Here is a 26,950-nt window from a genome sequence, read left to right as displayed (position 1 = left end):
GTTTTTAAAAAATTCTTAAATGAATCCTATACCACAACTTACAATTCAATATCTAAAACAGAATTAAACAAATCCCATAGTCTTACACATTTATATTTTATTATTACCCACAATAATATATGTGCTTAAAAAAAGTAAGATAACAAGAAAAAAAATAGCCAAACCGTGACACCCATGAAAAATTAAGAGCAACTAATTTTACTTAGAAAAGATCTCTGTGCGTGTGAGATTTTTGACAAAGATTTATTATTATTTTTGGAAAAAGCAATTTTGTACCAATATTATGGTTTAAAAATACAAAAAAAAAGTATTGCTCTCCAAAAAGAATAAAATTACCGTTACAGTTATTTTTTGAGATTTTTTTCAAGAGATTAGTGTATTTTTTTTTTGGAGGAAAATTTAGTGTTAAAGTTACTCTTACATAACCTGATTTTTTTCACTTCGAATAAAGAATAAACTGAATTTTTTAAAAATTCCCATCTTTAACATTTTTTTAATTGATTCAAAGTGTGAGTATTTCTGGTCTTTTACTTTTGATTAAAATGTTGTAAAGTGAGAATTTTGATCTTATCAATATCTCTAATTTTTAGTCAGTTTAAGGCAGTTGTCATTTCATTTTTTTTTATCTATTACTATGAAATCACATGATATTTTACGCTTAATTACAATTCAACTTCAAATTATAATTTTGCACAACTTTTTAGGCAACCTAAACATAAAAATTATGATTTCGGATCAATTTCAATTCTGATAGTTAGAATTCTATTTACAATTCAAATTCCATATACCAAACAAACTCTTAAGAAAATGATAGACATAAAATTTGAACTTAACATATCTTGTGATGAAATTTCCATTTCTAATGAACCTAATTCTACTTTATTCTAGATTAAATTTACGTCAACCAATGATAGAAAATAGCCAATTTAACTAAAAAAAATTGTGAACCAGTTAGGTCAATAACAATCTAAAATTTTTATCCAACTTTCATTTCTTGTAATTTTACCTAAGTACATTATTAATATATAATATAATATTAAAAATGTATATTAACTATCACGATTAAAGGCCCAATAAATAAATCGTAATTCAACCACCTACCCTGCGGGCTGTTGACCGTGAATATTCATCAAATACCGGTCTTCTCATTTTATCTACTGGGACTTGACAAACAGAATAAACATTCATGCAACGAAATTTTGAGAGCTACCATATCTTGTTCACTGTATTTCTCAGTATCAAACGGTAGAAAAAGATGATATACAGATCAAACAAAGGGGTAAAAAAGAAGAGGGCAGAGAGGGCTAACAGTAAAACAACATGAACTAAAGAAAAACCTGGAAATTGATGATATTCCTGCAGCATGATAATCTTTAATGACTTAAAGATACAATGTAGCTATTTCCAGTTATAAGCCGCCTCATATAGATTATACAAATGGAGAAAGAATAATAGCATTCTTCTTGAACCACGGCTGCCAACTAGATTCAGAATAAACACTTGCTCCAAAGCAAGAAGTGACATCTCAATTTCTAATTCTACTGCCAGAGCCTGGCAATTTCTCAAAGCAAAAAACGCAATGTATCACAACCTCTTTCCTCCCATTTTTGCAAACCTTCGGGCTACTCCAAATATAACTGCCTTAGTCAGTAGTCCTTGATCAAGAGTGCAGGCAAGAGCAATGGCTCCACCAACAATTAAAAGCTTAGGTATGTTCCTTCCACCTGGCTTGTCAGAAGAATCCTGATTTTCAGTCTCCAACAAGTCACTGATCGTGTTTTCCAGAGACCTCACATTATCCATGGTTACTTTAGTGTTGATCTTAGCAGCACGTGCACAGGGTGACAAAGCGGTACCAGAAGCCCTTTGTTTCTCATATGTCCGTAGTCCTGGATCAAACTTCTTGACAGCTCCCCACATACCCTGTCGAACTCCAAGCTTAGCAATTTCCCAGGGTATGCCCATATCTTCGTGATGAAACAACAACACTTCACATGAAGTCAGCTGGTCATCTTTTCTTGATTTAACTGTATATATAGGCAACAGATGTGCTTAAGTCTCTATTGTCTATAAAACCACAATGAAAAAATACAAAATTTAAAAATGGGTTTTCTATTATTTTCCCATTGGCACATCATTTTTTTTTTTGCTCAGCAAAAATAATATGATATATTAATTGAGTACCAGGGGTACTAGTAATACATATTACAGTTCAAATTTGGCCCCATAACAATGCATTAGACCAACCCATTGGCACATCATGAGAAGTAAAAAATAAAAACTTTTTATTCAGAGAAAAGTATTTATTATTATATTAAAATACAAAGTCATTTAGTATTTATTATTTAATGGGTTTATTTAATGTTTTCACACTAAGTGCCAAAAAGAACAAAATAGAAAACCCAAAAAAGATTTTCGGGCATCGTGTTGATTAAAATTATACTTAAGATTATGTTCTATCGTTTATATTAAACCAAAACCAGTTCAATTGAATCCCAATTGGATTCCAAATCTTAAAAGAGTTTTTTTAGACAATAGCTAATTCTTAATTGATAATTAGAGAGGAGCAAATTCTAAAATTGAGTCCAAGTAGGAGTAGACAGAACATGGAATGCCAGTTCAGTCAGCTGCAAGTTGGTAATATTACAGAGATGAGAACTGGGGATCATATCATAATTCATACCCACAAGTTGCACATTTTAAATATAATATGAGACCAGCCAATAAAAATACCATCACATCTATAAGACAACATGAAGTATGGTAGCAAAATTTGGTCAGTGAAGTGTCAAAGGGAGAAAAATAAAATTTGCAGCAGAGACGAGGATGCTGAGCTAAATGAATGGAATTACAAGAGAAAATGGAATCAAGAATGATATGAATGCAAACAAGAGAAAGTTTATAGGCTGGCTAAAAAGAAAAGGGCTTTTTAATTGGGCTGGCTAGAGCTTCTTTTTAGTCTTCTTTAATGATCAAGGTACTGAAGCTCCAGAGTGAAAAGTGTAACAAATGGTAGCCAGCCCAATTAAAAAGAACGGAACACAACCTCAGAAAATATCGAGAAACTATTAAAATGACCTTGCTCTAAATGGCTTCACTTAAGTTGTGGTTTTTAATAGAGCTCAATTACATTGAGCTGATCCATTTAAGGTGAGATAAGGTTTGGATGTTAACAAAATCACCAAGATAGCAAAGGGTAACAATCTAATATGTCTAATGTAAGCCATGTGTCACAAAGGTTGAATGTGAACTTCAAGGCTCTGAAGTAGAACTATACTATTTCTCCGAAGACAAGAGAATCATTCCAAATGGAATATCTGAAAGCCTCCATTGAGTTTGTTCTCAATTATATATATATATATATATATATATATATATATATACAGAAGAAACTTCCACTTCCCAGTACTCAATTCCAAACTACAAATTAGTAAGCTTTTCTAAAACCATAGCTTATATTTTTAATATGTACACACATTAATAATTTATTAACACGTGAAATGACAGTTAAATAAAGAGTGTTTTTTAGAATTAGCTCCAAACTGCCTGTTACCTGCACGAATACACCAGCTTGAATAAAATAAATCAACTCGTTTAGGCTTGTTATGCCTTGGCATGGAGGGGCAAGGTACTCCCTGAAGAAGCAAAACAACCACAAGTCAATATCACAATCCAGAAGTATATGTATAACATAAAAGATTGTTCCTGAAAGAATGAGAACACTGTCATAATTACCAACCAGCTACTGTTTCAAATTGGAAATAGCTTATGTAATTCGAATAAGTTAAGTCTAATTAATACTGCCAAAGGCTCAAGTCAAGTGTTCATATTATAACAAGGCTGACGAAAAGGTTAGCAAAAACTAGCTATTAACTCTTTACGGACAAGCCAAGACAACAAAATAGCATCTCAACACACAGTCCAGTCCAAATAAACAAACAAAACTAGTATCAAGGACTCAACAAAAAACACAAACCAATTGAAGCATTACACAATCTAAGAATCCAGCTAACCCACCCAACCTTAATTTCAGAATGGACATAAGAAAAGAGTAAAATCAAACTTAGACCTTAATTGGGTAAATTTCTCCATAAGGACTTATAGGAAAAGAAAATAAGACAAAGAAAAGATATGAAATAAGTTTTCACTGTAAACTAAAATTAACTTATGCATAAGTTAAATATCAGCTTTTGGAGCCAAAAGCTATTATGAGAAAACTTGTGCAAATTAACTTAAACTTATACACAGCCAAATTTGAACTTATGAAAAAACTTATTTTGTCCAAACAGAGAAGGCATTTAATTAGCAATTAGTTTGATACGAACGGACCTTAGTTACACAGTAGTAAATTCGTCCAGCATCCCAAATTCGCCTCCCTATGATATACTCTCTGTCACTACAAAAGAAGGGAAACTGTAGCCAGCCAGAATTGCACAACATCAACATTAACATGAGAATCCAACAAACTCACAAAACAACTTTCACTACAAAGAGTGTAGAAGAAGCTAGCTAGCTAGCTAGCTAACCTTGCGCACCCAGTGCACCATCATTGTTCCAGTGAGGACACATTCCTGAATGGTGGAAGCATGTATGAGCATGTCATCCCACTTCAACCTGTAATCATCGTCCCAAAAGAAATCCCTCACCAACTCAGGACTCGCGTCTTCGAACACTGTTCTGCTCCGATACTGCGGCGGTCCACTCTAACAAACATACACCATCACCTCACTCAATTCAACCAACTACAAAGGGAATGAAATAATCCAGTAAGGTAAGGCGTACCTCAGGATCCCTACGCCACGCTTGATATCTCATGGTCGGGGTAGAACGGTCCATCATCTGAATCCATGCCGGCCCTCCGTCTTTTTCCTCAACCAACTTCCACAGATGCAGCAAATCGTATTCCGTCACTAAATGACTCGCACTCGCACTCGCACTCGCGTCTTTTTCACGCGCGGAGGAACTGAAATTAGAGATGAAATGTTACATTGCATGACATTACAACTTAGCAATTAGAAATGAAATAATTAGGCAATTGGGAACTCGGAGGAAACAAGCCTGGTGGTGGAGAAGGTGAAAGCGGTGTCGTTTTGGGGATTGGAAGGGCGAGGGGAGCGAAACTTGAGAAGAGCGTCTTTGGGGTGAAAGGCCCATTTGGGCTTCCAGGCCCAGCCCACGACGACGCCGACGATAACCGCAATCCAAAGCGGAGTAATGAACATGGCGAGGTCAGTGATGATGTCCATAAGTGATGTGGGTATCTGAAAAATTCGGAAAAGAGGAGGCATGGTTATTATTGGAAGAACCAATCCCAGCCAGAATTTGGTGGAGAGAGAGAATAACAATACGGATAAGGATTACCAGATAAGTGGTCACTACACATCATCCCCGATTATCGTAGGCCCACATCCCTTCCTAACCACTATCATCATATTTTTCTTTAACCCTTCTAGCTTTAATACTAAGCATCTTGCTAATCACTGTCTTAAGCCCACTGGTTAAGAAGTTGCGATAAACACCACAATTTTATTCCTTCAATCAAAAAATAGGTGAATATCTATTTTAATTTCTAAAAATATGGAACGATGAAATATTCATTCTTAAAAATAAAATATTAAAAAAATAAGGATCAATCCTATTGTTAATTCTCCTTTGTTAATGTTAAGGGGTATTTCATTAGAATTTTAAAGTATCTTTTTTATAAAAAAAAATTATGGTATTCAAATAAGATTTTTAAATGATAAAGATAAATCTTGTGATATTCAATTAATATAATTAAGATTTTTTAAAAAGTATAATAAAATCTATTGATATTCAATTAAATTTTTTAGAACTTATAAAAAAATCCTGGTTGTGAAAACGTGGAGGTGTTATTGGGAAAAGGGGAGTGGTATAATTCTCAGTGCTCTAACTGCCGATTGAACACCACTGACCAACATATGTTATAGGACGATTACAGAATTATTGGAAAATGTTGTAGCACGATTAGTTCCACTAATTTATTATTTGATAAAAGGTGATAAAAACAATATTTTTATTATTTGATTGGACCTTATTGAACACCACTAACCAGCATATTATACCACTAATTAATGTTGTAGGACGATTAGTTCCTTAAGGTGTTGAATGGGTTTTGTGGGATTGGGGTAGCAATAATAAGAATGGCACCTTTATTATTCTTATGAATATATGTACACCAGCTGTTTGTGAAAAGGCCTAGGTGAAGTGGTGGGGTATTAGAAGTGTTACCCTAGCTTATAATTTATTTGTTATCCAAATCTTATCATTTATTTGTTTTTTTTTTTTCACTCTCATAGTTATGAATGTTTTAAAAAATTCTTTAAAATCTTATAAATCTATAAAATAATTTTAAATGAGAATTCATTTGTTATATATCTATTAAATTCTAAACTATAAAATTTTAATTATAAAAGTCTTTTAAAACAATTTTAAAAATCATTACATTCTTGTAAAGTCGTTTAAAATTCATAAGTTTTTATGCTAAAATTATTTTTAAAATCATAATCTAAAACACTCTACTAAGTATTCACTTACATGAAATATGACTTGACTACGTGACAAGTCATCTGTGATGAAATCATGCCACGTCTGAATATACTTGATTGATGCGTCACTATCAAACTAAAGTATCACATTAACAATCACTTTATAAGATAATAGACACTCATTGATGACAAAGACTTAGACTAAAACTCTTTATATATTGGGAACCTAGAACAACGATATTTCAGTCTTAATATTACTAATAAAATCTTGACATATTTATAAATTATGATGCTATTACTCTAAATAATGTAATCAACAATAATATAGCATAATATTTTTGCTCATTAATATAATGATTAAAAGATATTATAAATAATACAAGAAATAACTAATTAAATTAATTTTGGATAATAAACTATTAAATTCAAATTTCAAAATATTTTGACCATTAATTAATTAGCTAATTAAATTAAAGATTTTTCTTCTTAAAAATTCATAAAAAATTATAGATTTAAATCAATCAATTATTTAATTAATCCAAATTGATAAAATAGGAATAAATAATATACTTTACATCATTACTTTTAAGAGCAGATTATTTATCTTTAAAATTATTTATTATTATAATGTTATAATTTTCAAACTTTCAAAAAAAGTGAAATTTGGTTATTGAATGAGTTCCTAAAGATTAGCACCATTTCAAATTGCATTAAAATTGAAATAGAAATATTAAATTGAGTTTACCAACAAGTTTTGGTTTGAGTGATATTGAATTCGGTCCCTATGTGAATGGAGAAATCATGCTTGGAAGGAAAAAATCCTATCAAAAGTGATCAACCATGTTTCCCTGACAAAGATTATATTACCCATCAACCTGATTAAGTGAGCTAGGACCTGTATGTGAACTATACATACTTGATAAGGTAAGAGCAATAGCGTGAGTGAGGAAAACACAACACAACGTATTTCAATCAATCCCTGCATCCAGATTACAGTGAATCCCTCAACTAAAAGAACCAGAACTGTGTAGCAATATCCATGAAGGAACAAGCATTGATGAATGATCCTATAAAAGCATCGTCTCTTTTGAACTGTGATTCTGTGTTCTTAAACTCTCTTGAAAAAAGAAAGTATATTATTGCACATATAACATTCAGATACAATTAGTTTTCAATATATGAATCTCCAGTTGTTAAAATGAATCCCAACATTCACACCTTCATAGCCATAAAGGCTATTCAAATCCACAGAATGGATGACAAGACTCTCTCGAGCATCAAATTCCTCCTTGCTTGAAATTGTACAATAGCAGACCTGTAAGTTGTAAATAAGCATGCATGTCAATTGGCAAATCACAACATATACTGACATGCAACTCAAAGAAATAAGCAAGAAAACTAAATGGTTGTAAATAAAGACCACTTGAATGAAATTGAACAGAAACTGATTAGCAAAACCATGTTCTTAGCAAACTAAGCTCGGGAAAACTTATTGCTAGGAAAAGAGGCAGGCACGTAACAACCACTATTGAAGAAATCCTCACCGACTCAGTCTAATCTATGAGCTACGTGAGAAAAGCGTTAGAGAACCTTCTTCAAATAACTCTATCAGTCCAAATACTTGTGCCTATCATGCAAAAATCACTCTATTAAGAACCTTCATCAAAAGTAAAATGGAGGTTTGAATTTGGCTCCTCTAAATTGAGGGATGCATTATAGAAGGGAAAATGCCGCAGAGGGAGTATGAAAGTAATTGTTGACCTAAAATACGTGAATGTCTTTTAAAAGAAACACAAGTCAAACAATCCGTACTAAAATTCTCTGTGTTTCCTCATTGAGAAAAGTATGCATTGCTTACAAGCTAGATATTCATTGATTACTAACAGTCTACTACAATAAACCTGAGAACTTACAGGTAGAGATATCGACATGAGTAAGTTTGATGAGCAGAATTCTCAGAGTGATTAGTGACTGAAGCCTTTGTCAAATGAGCTTGAAGGAAACGTTGTATCAAGAATTGGAAAGGTTGCAGAACATTCTGCAAGGGTTTATCAACAAAATAACTTTTACTGTGCATTACAAGAACCATATAATTTAAAAACAAAAGGATTTAAAAGATACGAAACCATAAAGCCATAAGGTAACAAGATCAAATTAATGTCAAACTTAAAAATCATAAGCATATTTAACCGAGGCCAAAGTTCTATTGCTACTACTTTATCATTGCATAATCAAATAATTACTCATTTCATTTCACTTCTGCTAAATTTCCACAAAAATTAACTTAATTCCTAAAAAAAAAATATGAGATTAATTTTCTGAAGCAAGCAAAGAGTGAATTGAAGCTTTCACAAACGATGAAAAGAAAACAAACACACATAAAGAACGAAATGATTCAGCAACGAAATCTACCAAGAAAATCAAAATTTTGTGTTAGCAACAAGCTGATTCACCACTAACGACTATGTAGAAAAGGAAAAAAAAAAAGCACCGTATTTGATGAGATACCTATGGTTGCCAATTTTTTGGAGGAAATCCAAGGACTCAACATAAATGCTCATTAACAAGACAAGTGGGTGTGGTTGAGTGACCCAACTGGGTTATACACTGTATGCAGCGCATACAAACTGCTTGACAGGGACTCAAGAGATGAGAATATAGATGGGGTATTTCATGACAAATGGAAGTTGAAAATTCCAAGTAAAGCTGCGTTTTTTGCTTGGAGATTATTACGGGATAGATTTCCCACTAAATCCAATTTGTGTAGAAGAAATGTTGACATCATTGATAAATTATGCCCATTTTGTTGAGATAAGGAAGAGGAGGCAGCCCATCTGTTTTTCAGCTGCCATAAAATTATGCCGCTTTGGTGGGAATCCTTATCTTGGATAAGCATGGTGGGAGTGTTTCCGCAGAATCCAAGACAACACTTTCTTCAGCACTCATTCTGCAGTAGCTTTCCTGGTATTAATTCGCAACGATGGCTCATCTGGTGAATTTCTCTAACATGGTGTGTATGGCACCACAGAAATAGATTGGTCTTTTCAAATGACAGTTTCAACGTCAACAAGCTGATGGAGGATGCCATATTTTTCTGCTGGACTTGGCTGAGAAACCTCAAGAAAGGATTTGAAATACCTTTCTACTATTGGTCCAGCAATATCAGAGAGGGTTTTGTAATCCGGGGGAATTAGGAGTAGGTGCTGGGATAATCTATGTAAACTATACAGTCTGAGTTTTGGTTCCTTAGTTCGTGCTGAATAGTTTGTATTAGGGAACCAAACCTCTGCATGGGAGACTAATGTTTGTATATATAACAGTACCCCTTGTACTGCTTTATCATATTAATATATACTATTATTTTTGTGGATAAAAAAAAGAAGCTATATCCACACTATTGACAGGAAAAAAACAAAAATACATTTTAAAGCAGAACTTTGGTTCTAAAACTATATCAACTGTACTTTTGTCCTCCACCATATCAAACCAAATGGACCAAACCTTGTGATCGTTTATCTAACTGTTTTCATCTACCAGGCACCAGCTTGTAGACACTGAAGTGTTTGACCCTGATCTTCCACTCTCCTTTAATGGGATCATATGATACAAAATCAGCACCTTGGTCCTCAACCATTCTCTTGAGCATCTCCTTGTATTTCTCGATCTTTGACCCCTTCTAAATACTGATGTCTAGTTCTTTTGCTGAAACATTTAATGTTGAGTAGTGTTACCTCAGCAAGCTTATTCAGCCCTTGTCCCACAGGAGGTTTTGTTGAGTTGTCCATGTATGCAATCACCCCCCGAGTGTTAAACTGAACAAGAGACTCAAGGGCTTGCCCTCGTACATCGGTCTCACCCAAGAATCTGATGCTGCCATAGCCTTGCCTTCCAAGCATAAAGTCCTCAACATGACAGCAGAATCCTGGTTCAGCTCTTTCCTTGGCCACCGGTTCAGGCATCCGAGGCAGTGTGCAGTAATCAGACCGCCGAAGTTTTGGCATTAGTACCTCAGCATCAGCTTCATGTTCATATACAATGGAATCCTCACCAGCTCTGTGACCACTGTCTGCCTTTTGTGGAGAATGATCTTCATTGCTCCCATTGGATGTTTGCTTTGTCGTTATAGGCCGAGCTTGCTCCTTGACAAGACCATTTTCTACTGCACTCTTTGGATCATTTTATTGATCCATCAATTAGAAATTAGTTTAATCACAGTGATTTCATAATACTTGCTATAATATTGAGAGCACAACAATCAATGTCCAATAAGTGCAAAATAAACTAAATGCTATAAATTCATAAGAAACACGTACATTCTTTATCTTTATCATGTGAACTGGTTCCAACAGGAGGTGTTACGCATGCCTCATTAGAGATATTTCCTGAACATGACATTGAAAAAAAAATAAGGGCATGTTTGTCAGCACATTTTATGGTAAAGGTTTTTTAATTAAAAAAATATATCTAAAAAACTAAGATAATTGAGTAAGTTCATTATAAAAAAAAGACTACAAGTAGCTTTTGAATATATATACACCTGTGCATTTGTATAAAGTAACTTGTGAAAGTACTTCTAACTACAGTTGAAGGATTTAGACACTACTCATCCAGAAGGTTTACAAAACAATTTGAATACTCTATTCCATAATAGCAAACACTGGAACACAAATCTTTGGATGAATCATTTTAATGATCCATCATTTAAAAAATTGTTTAATCACAGTGATTTGATAATACTTGCTATAATATTAAGAGCACAACAACCAATGTCCAATAAGTGCAAAAAAATTGTATTACAGAAGATCAATAAACTAGGGCTATCTTTTATAATTAAATAAACTAATTGCTAGAAATTCACAAAGAGCACGTACTCTCTTTATCTTTATCCTTTGAACTGGTTCTATCAGGAGGTGCTACACATGCCTCACTAGAGATATTTCCTGAACATGGCATTGAAAAAAACAATAAGGGCATGTTTGCCAGCACATTTTATTGTAAAATATAGCTAAAAAAATAATTAGGTAAGTTCATTAAAATAACAAAGACTAAGAGTAGCTTTTGAATATATATACACCTGCACATGTAGTGAAAGTACTTCTAAGTTCTAACAACAGTTGAAAGATTTAGACACTACTCATCCAGAAGGTTTACAAAGTCTATTTTAATACTCTATTGCATAACAGCAAACACTGGAACATAAATCTTAGGATGGCACGCATTATAACCAATGTACAGAATAAATACTCTAATCCTACAACTCAAGTAGGAGTACGATTGAACACTAAATATAAAAAAAAGATATTACCATTAAAAGGGGTATAAAGTAACTAGGTTAGCAAGACCTTAAAGATACTAGTAACTTACGTGAGTCCAAAATTATTCTGACCAAATATGCCTGGAGTGCCACCGAAGCTGCAATTGATGACAAAATACTTGCAACAAGCCAGGAAGGTGAACTGAACAAGCTTGATTGACTTAAAGGTGTAGTCTGCCCAAAATGGGAAGTAAACTGTCCAAAAGCAGAACCAGTCTGTTCGATTTTAGGGGCTGCAGAACTAAATAATGAGGATGACTGTGTGTTGCCAAATGGTGAAGATGTAGCCTCAGCAGGAGCAGTATTAAACAGGGACAAAGATTGCCCAAAGCTGGGTGTTGAAGAAGAGTTAGCTCCAAATGGAGATGGGGTTCAGCAAAAAATAGATGGTTCTGCTGCTGATGATGAAGAACCAAAAGCTGGTGAACTGAGAGCAGGAGCAACTTAAGTTCCAAATCCAGAAGAAAAAGCTGAACTCTTTAAAAGGGTTAGAATTAGGTGTTGTGGTAGAGAAAGAATTGGCTGATGATTGATATAAACTGAAGCCTGTCAGACCAGTTGACTGAGTAGAGAGATGTCCATCTAAATTTGAATTATATAATAGATTAAATCAAGGTCATCATACTGCAACGAAAGCCAGAAGAATTATGAAATTGTTTACCTTTATCTCCCAATTGATAGTCCTCCCATCTTAGTTGCTCATGACTTTTGTCTTTGTGAATAGGTATTGCAGATATGGACACCAATTTTGATTCAGTAGTTGCCGTGTAACTGGCTACTCTACTGCCACTCTGTTGTTGACCTCCAAAACCTGACTGCCCAATACCAGTATTTCCAAAACCTGATCTTGGAGTTTGCAATCCTACAAAAGAAATGTGAAGATGATTTTAAACTGCATTTGCACAAGATACTGAAGTTCCTTGTATCTTGAAAATAGATATATCACAGTCAAAATTCTAATGGTTCTTGAACTCACCAAATGCTGAACTTTGATCTCCAAAGGGTGAGGCTGTGCTCCCAAATTAGCTGCTGCTGCTACCAAATGCAGAAAAAGCTTGAGTGGATCCAAAAGTAGAGGCCCAAAATGAAGGGGTACTAGAGGCCCCAAAAGCAGGAGTACAAGATGCCCCAAATGGAGTGCTTAAAGTGCCAAATGCAGATGTACTTGATGAACCAAATATACCTCCTCCATGACCAAATACAAGAGACATTGGCACCCCAAATGTGCACCTAAATTTGAATTATAGAATAGATTAAATCAAGGTCACCATACAGCAATAAAAGCCAGAAAAATTATGAAATTGTTTATTATATATAAAAAAATCTTTATCTCCCAATTGATAGTCCTCCCATCTTAGTTGCTCATGATTTTTGTCTTTGTAAATAGGCATCGCAAATATGGACACCAATTTTCCAGAGGTATAACTATCTGCTTCAGTAGTTCCCATGTAACTGGCTACTCTACTGCCACTCCGTTGTTGACCTCCAAAACCTGACTGCCCAATATCAGTATTTCCAAAAGTTGATGACGGAGTGTGCAATCCTACAAGAGAAATATGTGAAGATGATTTTCAACTATATTTGCAAAAGATATTGAAGTTCCTTGTATCTTGAAAATAGATGTACCACAGTCAAAATTCCAATGGTTCTTGAACTCACCAAATGCTGAACTCTGACCTCCTAAGGGTGAGGCAGTGCTCCCAAATGGGCTGCTGCTACCAAATGCAGAAGAGTGACCAATTTGAGTGGATCCAAAACTAAATGAAGGGGTACCAGTGGCCCCCAAAGCAGGAGTACTAGAGGTCCCAAATGGAGTGCTTGAAGTGCCAAATGCAATGTTCTTGAAGCCCCAAATGCTGGTTGAGATGATGCACCAAAAGATGTTGAGAAACCAAATATGCTGTTTCCAAATGCTAGTTGTGATGGCTGGGTGGCACCAAATGGTCCTGTTTGAGTAGAAGTAGATTCAGAGCCTCCAAAAGCAGGCTGCTGACCAAAAACTGATGATCCTAGAAAGCAAGAAAATCAATTCTCAGATTGAATTAGAAAACTGACAGCTAACATAATGAAAAAGGAAGAAAACGAGTCAAATGATACTAATGGTCACAATTTAGATATAACCAACTCAGGAATTGAATAACCTTTTTTTTGGTGGAATAGGAATTCAATAACTACATGGTGTGTAAATGAAATGAGGAAAAGGATTCCATGCACACTTACCACCAAATGATGACGATGAACTACCAAAATCAGGAGTTGAAGATGACCAAAAAGAGGGAACTGAACTACTGAAGCTGGTGACGATGAAGAACTGAATGCTGTATTTGAAGCGAATGGAGAAGACAGTTGAGCAACTCCAGTGGAAGAACCTCCAAAATCAATTGGCGAGCCAAATGGAGTTGTACTACCAAATGGCTTAAGAGCAAAAGGATTGCTACTTGAATTGTTCTGCCCAAAACATGATTGAGAGCCAAAAGGGCTCCACGATGCCTGCCTAAAAGCTGTTGAAAGAATAATAATTCCAATTTATCAATGATTAGTGAAAGTAACCAAGAAAAAATTAACGTCATCTTCAGCCTTCATACACACACACACACACACACACACACTTAAATAGCAATAACAACAACAAAGAATGGTAATAAAATGATAAAACGATTATTCTCCAAATTCAACAAACGAACCAAAAAGACCATAATACTTCAAGAAATATACTTGGCCTAATAAAACACACAAAGAAACCAAATTAACGCACAGCATAATAAAACAGGAGGCGGCAAAACTTAAGATTTGTTGAACCAACCTCCTTACAACTTTCCAAACACAGTGATACGTGTTGCTCCTCAACTGCAATCACATTAAATCATCATTAGTGTTTTTGTTTTTCAATTATTTCATAATACAGAAAATAAAAACGCAAGAAAGAAACACGCAAAACAATTATTTTTCTCTCTTTTTTTATGAACAAGGCAAAAGTTATATGCAAAAAATTAAGCAGAATTAGAAAGCAATTAATAGAAACTGAAGTTAAAGTTCTCCTTCTAGAATCACGTTCTCCTACGCAAACAAAGCCAAACGCGATCAATGCAAATGAAAAAAAATTGATCAAGACACAGAATTTGGAGTTGGGATTGAAACTTATGACGCCAAGGACGTTGCAAGCTACTGCAGCGTTCAGCATTTTGGAGTGCAACACAGAAAACACGGAAGAATGCAATGCTACATTACATTGCTTAAATCACACGGTAGCGCTTGGAAGGAAGATACTAAAAGATGAATAAATGAAGAGGAGAATAAAGAGATAAAAAAGAATAAAAATTTACTGAATGAAGGTATTCACGCGGCAGGAAGCCATGTAACTAACCCAAGTTTTCTCCATTTACACAATCAAGGAAATCAAACCCATGTGAAGTTGCTTAAGGAAGTTAGTCATCTGACAACTCTGAACCTTATTGGTTGTAAATGTGTATATATATATATATATATATATATATATATATAAAAGCTATAAAGCTTAATTTTTTTTACAACATAGCTTAAAATTTAAGTCATATATAAATCGCATAGTTCTAAATTTACGTCTATCAAATAGCGGGTTACCCACGTCGTAGGCGTTTTTTTTATTTTTTTTTTCCTTTTTTTGAAAAAAAAACATATTGTTTAATTTACCCTTCAAAAATCACACAAAATATATTGTTCGTTTTTTTTTTCCTAGTCGAATCAGCTTTTGAAAGTTCTTGGTTTCCGATCGTCTAGCTTAAAAATTCCGTTGATAAAAACAAAAAAAAAATACCCTTTGGGCCGAGTCACCTTTTGAAATTGCCTTGTTTTCGAATTTTTTTTAATGTAACACATTATTTATTATTATTGTTATTATTTGGAGCATACCAAAATAAAAGAAACAAACATTGGCAAAATTAAAAATTTGATAAAAAAAATATGAATTTTTTAAAATATCTATTTTAAAATGAGAGACCAAAATTATAAATTGAACAAAATAAAAAAACCAAAATTATGAAAAATAAGAAAATCAAAATTATTTTAAGTCTTAATTCTTTAAATTTGACCCAATTAAACCTTAGTCCTAATATATTCATTTAAAGTACCATCAAAAAATTATTTAATTAATTAAAAATGTAATCAAAATTATGTATCTACTAACTAGAAAAGTAAATATCTTTATTTTAAAATGAACAAACAAAAACTGTAGATTGGACAAAACAAAGGAAAAAGAGTTCTATTTTAGCCTTTATTTTTATTCAAATCTTAAATATTCTTTCCCAAGTTTTTGTCACCATTGTTTGACTCCACATAATTGTTAAAGTCCTGCGGAAAATTCTCATAATAGAATCAATTTTGCTTACAAATTTGGAAATATTTTGGTTGAGGACAAAATAACTCTTAAAGCTTTTGAAATCATCTACATTCTAAAGGCAATAATTAAGTTTTTGTGCTTTAAAAAAGAAATAAGCAAACTTGTATAGAAAAAAAAATAAACTTTTTATAGCATATGTACTTTTTTGGAGAAAACAGCTTGATACGAGTAAAAAGCTATTTTCTAAAATAATTAATTAAATCTAGCCATGAACCTAAATTGTAGTAGTTTCAAATTGTGTGTACAGCATATGAACCAAAATCAATTATAAAGGCTGGTAGCCTCGCCCTTCAGAGTTTCAGATGAGACAGCCAAACTGACACATGGTAACTTTCCACGTCTCCTTGCTGCCACTTGAAAAGAGCAAAATTTTGAAGGAAAATAGGCCTCCCCCCACCCCCATCCCCACTTTTCCCAATTTTATTTCCTTTCTTTTCTTTCTCTATAACCTCCATTCAGGAAGGAAACAAATCAAAGATTAAGGTTGCATTGTGCAACCTCGGAGGAACTACCATTTACACGTCAAGAAAAGGTTAGGCATATGAACAATTCCGTCCAAATAATCAATTACCTAGGGCGGTTGTGATTTGTGAACCTCTTCATTGAGAAGTTGTGCAACTAGGTTCCTGTCAGCCTCTGGCCTATTGTCACTAAGAATGCTGTACAATAAGTTCAACTCTTCTGCATTAGACTTTTTAAATAGGCTCCTTAGCACTGCTACAACTTCAACAGGCATGTGCTTATTCAAGACAACCCCTTGAGCATTTCCACCATTGACATTGGTTTGGATTGATTGTGAAATCTGTCCCTGAGGACGAGAGTAGGGCCGTGAGTCCCAATATTCATTACATAATCTACTTCGATCCAGCGCCTCAATAGCCTGTTGAAAGAAAGCAGGTTCATTATACACTGATAGCTATCAAAAGTCAAAATTATGCCCAAAGAAAGAAAACACACATAACATCAGGAGTGTTAGCAACATACTCTTTTTAACACACTTTTATTGGCTAAAATTTATTGAAAAATGTAAAATTAAGAGTTATTAATAAGTAGGACTTAAAAAAATTGAAATTTCTGATAAATATCAACCAATAGTAGAGAGTGAGATCAGAAGTGTGTTGCTAGAATTTCTCATATAGCATTACAAAAATACTAACAACTTACATGAAAAACCAGAACATTTACAGCCCCAAAACACAACTCTAAAATATGTTATTGCCCAAATTAAGACTTTTTAAAATCCAGATGTAAAACAAGTGACAAGATTGAACATTGCATTACTTGGTGTTCATGTTGTTTACTTAACCAAGGGAGATGACATAATCATTAAAAAAAAATTGCAGCTAGACACACTCCTAGGGTTCCATTTTCCCTCTTGGTAAGAAATTAGCTAAGAGTGAGTTTGGTTTGTGCATCTCCTTTTATTATTTTCAATAAATCAGAAAACAGGTTTAAAAAAATGCTTGGTTGCATTTTAATGAAAACATCTCTTGTTATTTCCACAACATAAATATCTATTATGAAGGGTGTAATCCAATCCTAAATCATTATCATATCAATCTAAAAGAAGCTATACAATTTGTTATATGCATAATTTACATGTTAGTCAATGGAAGGTGGAGAGAAACAAGAAATGGAATAGAATTTCCTTCCACGTCATACATAAATAAAGACCTTTGAATTATAAATGGGTTTTAGGCCATGTTTGGATATACTTTTTCATAAGCGCTTATAGAAGACAATAACATGGTAAAATAAATTGAGCTTCTCACATAAGCTAAAATCCACTTACTTTTATAAAAGCTTTCATTTAACTTCTGCAAAAGTTGAGGTGCATAAGTTAATTTTAGTTTGAGATAAGTTGAATTCATTTTAACTTTTTATTTTATTTTCCTATAAGTGATTACTCAGTCAAACTAAGGCCTTAATCAGTAAAATTACCTGCACTATTGCTGGTGAAGAAAACCCAAACATTTCAAAGCCATCAAGGCTGCCAGGAGGTTGTAAAGGAGGAAGACCCTTTCTTCCCAGCTTATGTTGCTTTGCAATTTCTTGATTCACTTTCTCTCTGACCAGTTCCCAGCATCTTGCAGCTGACATATGAATGAAGACCTCACTTGCAAAACTTTCCAAGGAAACCTGGGATAAAACAAGATTTTAGTTATTTCACACACCACCTCTTCCCAATTCCAGACAACTAATTACTCACGGCAACATATTTCAATGTCCAAAGTAATTTTTAACTAAATGCATCCAACACATAAAAGTTTTAAAGTCTCAATTTTGATCTGCTAAATAAGGAGATAAGATACTCAATAGGTTAAACACATGAATGCTCCCGTCAAAGATTAACCCATACCACAACACCTTGTTAGCATTTTCTCCATGACTCCATTCTTACAATTAGATGCCCAGAAGTCAGAATAATCCGTAGTGAAATGACTTAATAAGGGGGCAATCAATTCTCAACAACATTAACATCTTAAAGGGAGCAACTTCTGAAAAAAAAATACTTGGCCTTAAACCAACAGTATGTCATAAAGTGCAAAGTAGAGGAGCCAAGAAGCTTCCACCAAACTTTAAGCCACATCATAAGGGATAAAACTCAGCAAAGATATTAGCAACAAAGGATTTAAAGTCCCAGTATATCAACAAATTTACACCAGATTTATGAAATACCTTTCCAGACATACATTCAAAAAATAAATATACAAGGCCAATTGCATGACAAAAGCTTGCAATTGAAAATAGGGAGAAAGTACCATAAATAGAGGCCAACCACGTCCAGCATCAAGAATTTCTGAAATATAATAACACATACTGGATGGATCTAAGACATTTATGTATCTAACACGGCTTCTAAATCCTGCATCAATTAATTTAATTTGCATAAATACACAGCTTACAAACTCAATTAAACAGTCATAAAAGCTGTAATTCATTATGGACCAAGTATACATACCCTTTGGAAAGATAGCCTGACTACTGCACCAAGACTTTCCAGAGAGCACAACTCCAAATTCTAATGGTTCAACATTGCAGTTGATGCGCCGGACAACCTTTGCAATCCGAGGACCTTTCTGACGGTAATTGTTTGGACCACAAGAAAAGTTCCCATTAACAGCTCTTGCATTGTCTGCTACATTAGAAGTGGTACATCCTCCAAGCTTTTCATGATTATCTTCAGTCTTAACCTTAATGCCAGAAAGTTGTGGGTTTGGAGGACAAACCTCCAAACTCTCCAAACAATGATCACTGGCCTCTACTTTTGAAGGAGCTGGAATATTTCTAGTAGATTCTGTACTTGTAAGACCCATATGACAAGAAAGATCTACTAGGGTAGAGGTTAGAACTGTTCCTGTCTGTTCATGACATTCTTCTTTCACATGCAAAAGCCAAGTTGAATCAGAACTCATATTTTCACGTGGCAATGTAATAGCATCCTTTTCACCCATCACAGCAGAATCTGACACAGAAATGGTCAACTTTGTGTTTTCTATATCATTACATGGGATTGCCTTATCTCTAGGACCAGCAAGCATCAAAGAAAATTCCTTCCTTCTATTTGAATTGGACATCTTTTCATCATCTTCATCGTCACTAAGAAGTATAATACTGTTATTATGTCTGTTAAGTGAACTTTTTTCACCTCCATCTTGAGCTAGAGGCACAGATAAAGCATATGATGTATCCTCTTTAGACAATTGACAACCAGGGGCTCTCATATTTGATCTGCAAATAACTGATTCTTCTTTATTAACACAGATCTTATGATTAGCCATCTCAGATGTAGGTTTTGAGCCTTTAAATGTTAGCAATTCCTTCATGGAACTCAAAGATGAAATAGCTTCAACCGATTTCCTCTGTTGAAAATAGCTCTGATCTTTGCTATTTGCTTGATTCTCTATAGGGACATCAATCAATTGAGAATCATCAATATATTTATTTGATGGATTCATTGACATCTCTTTATGCACAGTGACCCTGGAAGAATGAGACAAATTGGATGAATTCGATTTCAATTCCTCAGGTATTGTTTCCTTGCCCGCTGAGACAAAAGAAGATAATGCCAGCCCAAGATCTGATTTTGCCCATCTGTAAATTGCACTTAATTTTCCTTCCAATGCCTCCACAAGAATATTTAGTTCACTGATATCATACCGAAAGAGGAAAAATTTGGAATCCCAAGAGCATGAACAAAACTGCTTTGCATGATCCAAGCAAGCATATCTATCTGGGGAACAGCGACAACCAGCTGCAGATAGGTGTAAATCAAAAAAGCAAATATTGCACTCCCTTTCATCTGTAGCATCAAAAGTACTCTCCATTTTTAATGCCTGTGAAGGACAGCAGAGAAATTCCCTTCTTGCTTGCTCCATCTCAACACGCATCTATAGAGGAAAACACAAGTAAAACAGGAAAAGAGATTATTAGCATTAAAATTCAATAAAGGATACCAGTCATGTATCTTTATAGAATTTGAATTCACAAAGCATAATTCATATATCTCAGTTTTTCATTTAACAATTTAAGCTTATATCACTTTTAAATTCTTTCACGAGAATTGATGAAAGAAAAGTAAAAAAAATGAAGAAAAAAAATAATGATTTGTTGAGTCGTATGATTCATATCAATGATATGAAATTGCACCAATTCATTCATAAGGTTTTGAGATTCATCTTAGGATACAAATCGATAGGTATTAGATAGCATATCATAGGATTTGAATAGTGAATCATAAGATTCTAATAACTGTAAACAAGACTATTTAAACATCAACTCCCTTATTATGATCATGCCATAAGTTAATACAAAATCATAAATATCATACTGCATTATAGGGATTAGGGAGAAGCAAAATTTACCTTGAGTGCTTTTGCCAAAAGGCCATCCTTTCCACAGACATCCTTCCATCGTAGATTATCCAAAGTATTCTTCTTCAGCAAATCAAGCTCCCATTGGGCTCTTACTGCTTCCCTTGCAGCCCCAAGCAACAGCTTATCATGTGATATAGAAGTCTTGCGCCCCTGCTCCTGGTACAGCTCTATAGCAATATGCCCATGGGGAAGCCAGTCAACAGGAGCTACATTAACAGCCTCAGCACAGTTGAAGCCGCAGTTGAACCCAGAGTGGTAGGCTCTAGGAAATGTCAGAACAAAGTCCCCAGGGTTTTGGATACACCTATAAACTGGTACTCCTTTAGACTTCAGGATAGAAGGAGAAAGCTGAGTGACCTGCAACAAAAAGCTCAAAATTCAGGCAATAGATAAATATATGTTCAAAGAAATAAACATGTTCATCCAACATAAGTACATAACTATTCATCAGCTAAATGATACAATTATGGCCAGGTGGGTGAAATTGAGAGGTAAAAAATGGAAGATGGAACTTCACTCCACCCAGTGAGAACATAATAATAATTTTAATCTTTTTTTTTTGCCTCTCTAACAGATAAAACAAGATAATCAAATGACATTTGTCAAGAGATAAAAAAAATAAAATTTACTCACCAGCTTATGAAGCAGGTCAGGCTGTTCTTCAAAAAGTTCTGGTAAATGCTTTCTCATGGCCTCTTCCAATTTGCAGGCATCTTTTCCAGGGACACCATACCACATTTTTGGAGCTCCCCAATGCATGTAATTCAATGAATATAAATGGTGATCTTCCACATGCTGCATCCATAATTAAACCACAAAGAAAATATAAAGCTGTTATCAAAACTAAAGATGCTATGCTAACTAAGGATTCATTCTCTCACATGTAAACACACACACAGAATTCACCAAAAACACACACAACATCAACAAATTGCCACTCAACACACAACAAATAGTTATGGTGTTGTGGTTTACCAAACAAATCAGGGCAGAAAGATGTCACCAATACTATATATCCCCTTATTCTCACACAAATGCACACCCTTACATCCCCTCCCATCCTCAAAGGGCAGACAAAGACACAAAACGCACATGGACATGCATGGGTTCCTATAAACAACAAAAACCAAAGACAAGCAAATATATACTAAAGATAAAGATACATACACATATAAGTATGTAACTGTAACAGTTATTGTCAAGATATTACAGAGTTATTGTCAAGCTAGTATATCATATTTGATTCGTATTTATGTAGATATCCTATTTTTAGAATATTTGCTTTACATTATGTAATTAGGATCATATCTTTAGATTTAGGTCCATTCTTTACTTATCTTTGGCTTCTCCTTGTATCTATCTATCTATCTATCTATATATATATATTCAACTATTCATGTATACTTCTGTACAGTTTAATCAAACAGAAATAAAGTATTTTTTTTTCAATCTTTTCCTTTGGTCTCAAGTGTTGTAAACACAAATTCTGAAGAATTCATGAAATGCATTTCTAGAAAATGAGGGAAATATGTAGTCCTTACCCAACAAAAGGAGGAAAAGCACATTCCTACGTACAACCATGGCACTAGAACACCAGATATATCACAGCTTTCATGAGAGAGCAGAGATCCAGGTAGCCTTGCAAAGTTATTTAAATTCCAGCCAGATTTTATGTACTGTTCATGTGAAGCAGAACCTACTTGACTAGATTTGCTAGGGAAACCACTCCCAAAAATCCCAGTTTCCAGATCAGCTCCATAAAGCACCTGGAAGTGTATAGAAAATGAAATGTAAAGAAAGCAGCATATACTAAGGGCAACAAATAGGCAATATTTTCATGAGGCAGCAAATTATTGAGATTCTATGAAAAGTGACCTCAATTTCTTCAGTAGGACTCTCAACCATCCGCCAATATTCACCTTCAATGTTCTCTACAGAAGGCTCAGAGGTACCATTTAAAATTGTTGTATTAGCACCCAAATGAGATACATTCTCATTTTTTCTGAAGTATTTGAGCTGAAAATCTTCTGCATATCTCTGAAATGTTTCCAAGGTAAATTCTGGACCAGGTTCAAACCCAAACCTTTCAGCTTCACAAAATCCTGCATTAGGTCCTGTTCTAATGCTATTATCCACCCCCATTCTTGTGCATCTCCTCCTTTTCCTCTTCATATTAGTTTGAATCTTCGGCATCTTTCTCATTGAATTACGATTCTGAAGTTTGTCAATCCTCTGAACACGTGTAGAAAATTTAGAACCCTCCCATATACTTTTTTCCTTGAGAGGACAAGGGGGTTTCCAAGAAGATGGTGGAACAATGCGACAAATTCCATATGACTCAGCCCTGGAGCGAATGCTTGATATATATTTCAAAGTATCTTGAAACTCCTGGGGAAAAAAATGGCGTCAGAAAGATTTTCTGATAAAGCTAATTGACAGAACTAAACAGAACAGTGACACGGACGGAAGTGAATTCAAATGTGTCACAGGAGCTGAACAAGACCTCTTCAGTAGGGTAGAAAACAGGAGCATCCTCAATATTTGGCCTACGAGCATCTTCTGGTCGCCATCTGGCAACAACCTGTCAGAAACTTCAATTGTCAATTACTCATCATGCAAGAGGAATGCCCTATAACAGCTATTTATAATGAAGCAACCTCTACGATATATGATAAAATTACCAATTCAAGTTCATTGTTGTCATTACGATAACCAATTTGATTGATGAGAAGGCAGACCAAACCACTTCTGTTTTAACTTTCAATATGGGAAAATCCAAATTCATAAAACTTGCCAATACAAATGTCATTATTACTACCTTACTACTCTCTAGCATTTGTACTTTTCTCTTTCTTAATAAATTCTGTCTTTCAAAAAACAATTAATGTATGTCTATATTATGTTATTACCATAATAATAAAAGAAACAACACTGATAGAGGAGAGATAGGAGAATGGAGACAACAAGCTAGGGTTGATTCATTAATAATGACACCAATAATAATGCCTATTAGAATTAAATCATGATATTTTATAAATAGACCTTTTGGCAATGACTGCAATCTGGACATCCACGGATGACTCCTCGAGGAAGACAAGGTCTTGAGGAGAAATTCTGCATTGGCATTCATATGTAAGACACTAACCAGAATTCTGTGCACTTATACATTTAGGAAATGTTGTGCATTGTACTCAAAATCAAGAATCCAAAAAACAAAAACAAAAATAAAGAGATGAATAAGACTGACTTGATCGAGCTGCTCACAGTCAGGGTCTTCATCTGAAATGTTCTCATATTGTCCATAATTAATCCATGGTCTTCGTCGAAGGGATCTAGGAACCTTTCTAGTATCACCACCTTGAACATCATTTTCCACCTGAGTTGATGGTGATTCAGAAGCACTAGTAGAGGCTGAACAACTGGTCATATTTTTATCATCTTGTTTTTCATTGCTTTCTACCCTCTTCAGTGAGAAAGATGTATATGACTCAAAACCCGGTGGAACTGATGGAAAATCATCATTATCTTCTTTAACACATATTCTCATAAGCTCAGTCCCCATCATAACCTCATGCAAAAGCACAATAGGAAATAATCTCTCTGATTTGTCTTCCCTGTATGCACTAAGGAGTCAGCATAAAGCCATAATCTGAACACACACCCACCCAGACACAAAAAAGCATCTAATCTGGATTTTATTAAACTTACTTTGATAAGAAGAGTACTTATGAAGTGAAAGATGTAGAGTTTGTAGGTTCTCTGAAGTTCCACTGCATAGTAAAGCTAGAAATCACATCAATAGAGGCTAATTCAAGGTCCCAGTAACTTGAAAATTTGTGGGAATAGATCAATCTGAAATAAGTCACAATAAACAAATAGAGACAGCTCAGACAAGGTAATACATCATCATGCAACACAGTATCTTATCATTCCCTACTTCATTTTCTTTTCTGTTTTCTATTTACTCAAAATTGTTATCCTTACTCTTGTCAGATTTAAACTCAAATAAAGCAATCAGCATTCATCCTACAGAATGGCAGATCAGAAAGAAAAGGCATATTGAAACTTTGACATGTTCTTTTTTATTAATATTCTTGTTGAATCAATTGACAAATGAATTGATCAAGCTTAATTTGGGAGAATGCAACATCTAAAAGCATGTAATGAGCAGCATTCTTTATCTCTTTCTCACTTATCCCTCTTTTAATATTTCTCTTTACCTTTTCTCACAACTAAATCCCTAGTTCATTACATTTCAACAATCAGATCATGAGATAAAAAAATTTAAAAATTCAGTAACCACTGACATGATCCCAAAGATGACCTAAAAGAACCTGTAGAATTTGTTCAAAAGGACCTTCATAAACTATAGTTACCATTATCCGTATAACTAACAATACAGATGCATAGAGCAGAGCAAGCATAATTATAAACTCACTGCAATAATATTATTTAGAAAAATTAAATGAACAGAAACCAAACAAAAATTAATAAATTAATAATTAGTAATTAATAATAATAATAATAATAATAATAATAAGAAACTTCAGTGAATATTACTATAATCAAGCGATTTTTGTAGTGATTAGCTATAATCCTTACAAGAAACAAAAGACCATATCCTATCAGGAGTTACCTAATCGAAATCGTGGAGGAATTGCGAATTTCTATTGTATGGTTTGAATACGTGAAAAATTGGGGTTAATACAATGGAGTATCGATAAAAAAAAATAATAATAATAACGGAAATTTTCGAAGTCCTAAAGATGGTCGGTGATGAGAACGATGAGCGTGGATAATTGAAGAAAAAGTGCAAACTCTACAAACCCTAACAAGATGAGGGAAGACGATTGAGGAAGCAACATAGATTAATCTGAATCCTCTACATTAATGTCTAGATGAAATTTTTTTCCCTATCTTTTGGGTTTTTTTTTTGGGTCAACTTTGTTTTTGGGTAAACTTTGCAATAGTGCGTAATTTGTATAAAGTATTGAGCCCAAGGACATTTTCGGTTTTTTTTCTCAGCTTTCTGGCTTCGCCTTGTGGTCTAAGTCTAGCCAAATGACCAAATCCCTATAACTAGTACACTTTTTCATGTATATCTTTATAAATAGTAGTATTTGTACGATAAATTATAATTTTTAATTTAATACTTTTAATTATAATCTTAAACTTTAAATATTTTTTAATGTTTTACACTGTAATTTTTAATGTTTTAAATTTTAAAATAATAATAATAATAAATAGTTGAAAATGTTTTAATAAATAAAAATTATTACCAAGTACGATGAAAAAAAACCTTTTGAAATTTAATAATAAAATCACTTAATCTTTTTTATTTATTTGAAGCTATATATATATCGAGTGGAATCTCAATCAATCTTACTATTTAAGTTTTTTTTTCCTTACACATTCGAGGTTATATATAGCACTTGGCACTTAGTGATTGACTTCTAGTTATACACTTATTCATAATATTTCTAAATTTCAAGAGCCAATCATTTGGAAGTTATGGGATGCCAATAATGACAATTAATGAAGAATTAAAGTTTGGATTATCCTTACTACATGAGGGACAACGTGAATAAAAACTCAATCAAAAGATGATATATTATACCTTCACACTTAAATGCTTTTCTACTAGATTTAAAAAACTCAAAGTGAGACCTAGTTACAAAAATAATCTTTTTAAGTTTTTTATCTGTGATTTTTTTTTCTTCCTACGGTTTTAGTTTCTATATTTTAAACAATTTATATTTTTGGTTAAATTCTCAATTTTTGCCTACATTGTATTTTTTTTGTTTAATTAAACCTTAAAATCAATATATTTAAATGGGATGATAGCACATGGTAAAAATAACATGAAAAGTGAATTCAC

At 33.8% G+C, this 26,950-nt stretch overlaps 2 protein-coding genes and 1 pseudogene across 6 annotated transcripts; all 3 read right to left on the bottom strand.

Annotated features, from left to right (window-relative positions):
- Positions 1–1,326: 1,326 nt before the first annotated feature.
- On the bottom strand, positions 1,327–5,482 carry LOC100810331 (uncharacterized). 4 transcript variants are annotated; one of them, XM_041005784.1, is made up of 7 exons: positions 5,362–5,482; positions 5,059–5,261; positions 4,783–4,963; positions 4,527–4,703; positions 4,330–4,413; positions 3,554–3,635; positions 1,327–2,027 (listed from the first exon to the last, which is right to left on the bottom strand). In XM_041005784.1, exons 2-7 carry the CDS (start codon positions 5,244–5,246, stop codon positions 1,585–1,587), a joined length of 1,155 nt encoding a protein of 384 aa, XP_040861718.1. In that variant the 5' UTR covers positions 5,247–5,261; positions 5,362–5,482; the 3' UTR covers positions 1,327–1,584. The 4 variants fall into 4 exon arrangements, with proteins under 4 accessions (XP_040861718.1, XP_040861719.1, XP_006589231.1 ...); XM_041005785.1 differs by having other exon boundaries at positions 4,536–4,703; XM_006589168.4 differs by having other exon boundaries at positions 5,059–5,467.
- A 2,142-nt stretch (positions 5,483–7,624) lies between these two features.
- Positions 7,625–15,001, bottom strand: LOC100809799 (nuclear pore complex protein NUP98A-like; annotated as a pseudogene).
- Positions 15,002–16,372: 1,371 nt separating this feature from the next.
- LOC100809262 (putative lysine-specific demethylase JMJ16) lies at positions 16,373–26,034 on the bottom strand. Of its 2 annotated transcripts, none has more exons than XM_006589167.4 (13): positions 25,709–26,034; positions 24,781–24,924; positions 24,320–24,695; positions 24,115–24,186; positions 23,576–23,653; positions 22,948–23,460; positions 22,614–22,838; positions 21,706–21,867; positions 21,061–21,429; positions 19,158–20,586; positions 18,958–19,061; positions 18,137–18,334; positions 16,373–17,075 (listed from the first exon to the last, which is right to left on the bottom strand). In XM_006589167.4, the coding sequence occupies exons 3-13, from the start codon at positions 24,635–24,637 to the stop codon at positions 16,767–16,769; spliced, it is 3,777 nt and encodes a 1,258-aa protein (XP_006589230.1). In that variant the 5' UTR covers positions 24,638–24,695; positions 24,781–24,924; positions 25,709–26,034; the 3' UTR covers positions 16,373–16,766. The 2 variants fall into 2 exon arrangements, with proteins under 2 accessions (XP_006589230.1, XP_006589229.1); XM_006589166.4 differs by having other exon boundaries at positions 24,320–24,686.
- Positions 26,035–26,950: the final 916 nt, after the last annotated feature.

Source organism: Glycine max, chromosome 10 (assembly GCF_000004515.6).
Source record: "Glycine max cultivar Williams 82 chromosome 10, Glycine_max_v4.0, whole genome shotgun sequence".
Taxonomy (NCBI): Eukaryota; Viridiplantae; Streptophyta; class Magnoliopsida; order Fabales; family Fabaceae; genus Glycine; species Glycine max.
Note: the sequence above shows the minus strand (reverse complement) of the source record. Positions and strands in the feature narration are given on the sequence as shown.

What these genes read in the sequence shown, in the direction of transcription:
- LOC100810331 (XM_006589168.4), bottom strand. Translation starts at nt 5,288, where the DNA reads ATGCCTCCTCTTTTCCGAATTTTTCAGATACCCACATCACTTATGGAC. An exon ending in TGGTGCACTGGGTGCGCAAG is followed by an intron (nt 4,414 to 4,526) that starts GTTAGCTAGCTA and finishes GGCTGGCTACAG; the next exon opens with TTTCCCTTCTTTTGTAGTGA. An exon ending in TTTACTACTGTGTAACTAAG is followed by an intron (nt 3,636 to 4,329) that starts GTCCGTTCGTAT and finishes TTGCTTCTTCAG; the next exon opens with GGAGTACCTTGCCCCTCCAT.
- LOC100809262 (XM_006589167.4), bottom strand. Translation starts at nt 24,637, where the DNA reads ATGATGGGGACTGAGCTTATGAGAATATGTGTTAAAGAAGATAATGAT. An exon ending in TTTTCTACCCTACTGAAGAG is followed by an intron (nt 23,461 to 23,575) that starts GTCTTGTTCAGC and finishes TTTTTTCCCCAG; the next exon opens with GAGTTTCAAGATACTTTGAA. An exon ending in CTTCACCAGCAATAGTGCAG is followed by an intron (nt 17,076 to 18,136) that starts GTAATTTTACTG and finishes TTCTTTCAACAG; the next exon opens with GCTATTGAGGCGCTGGATCG.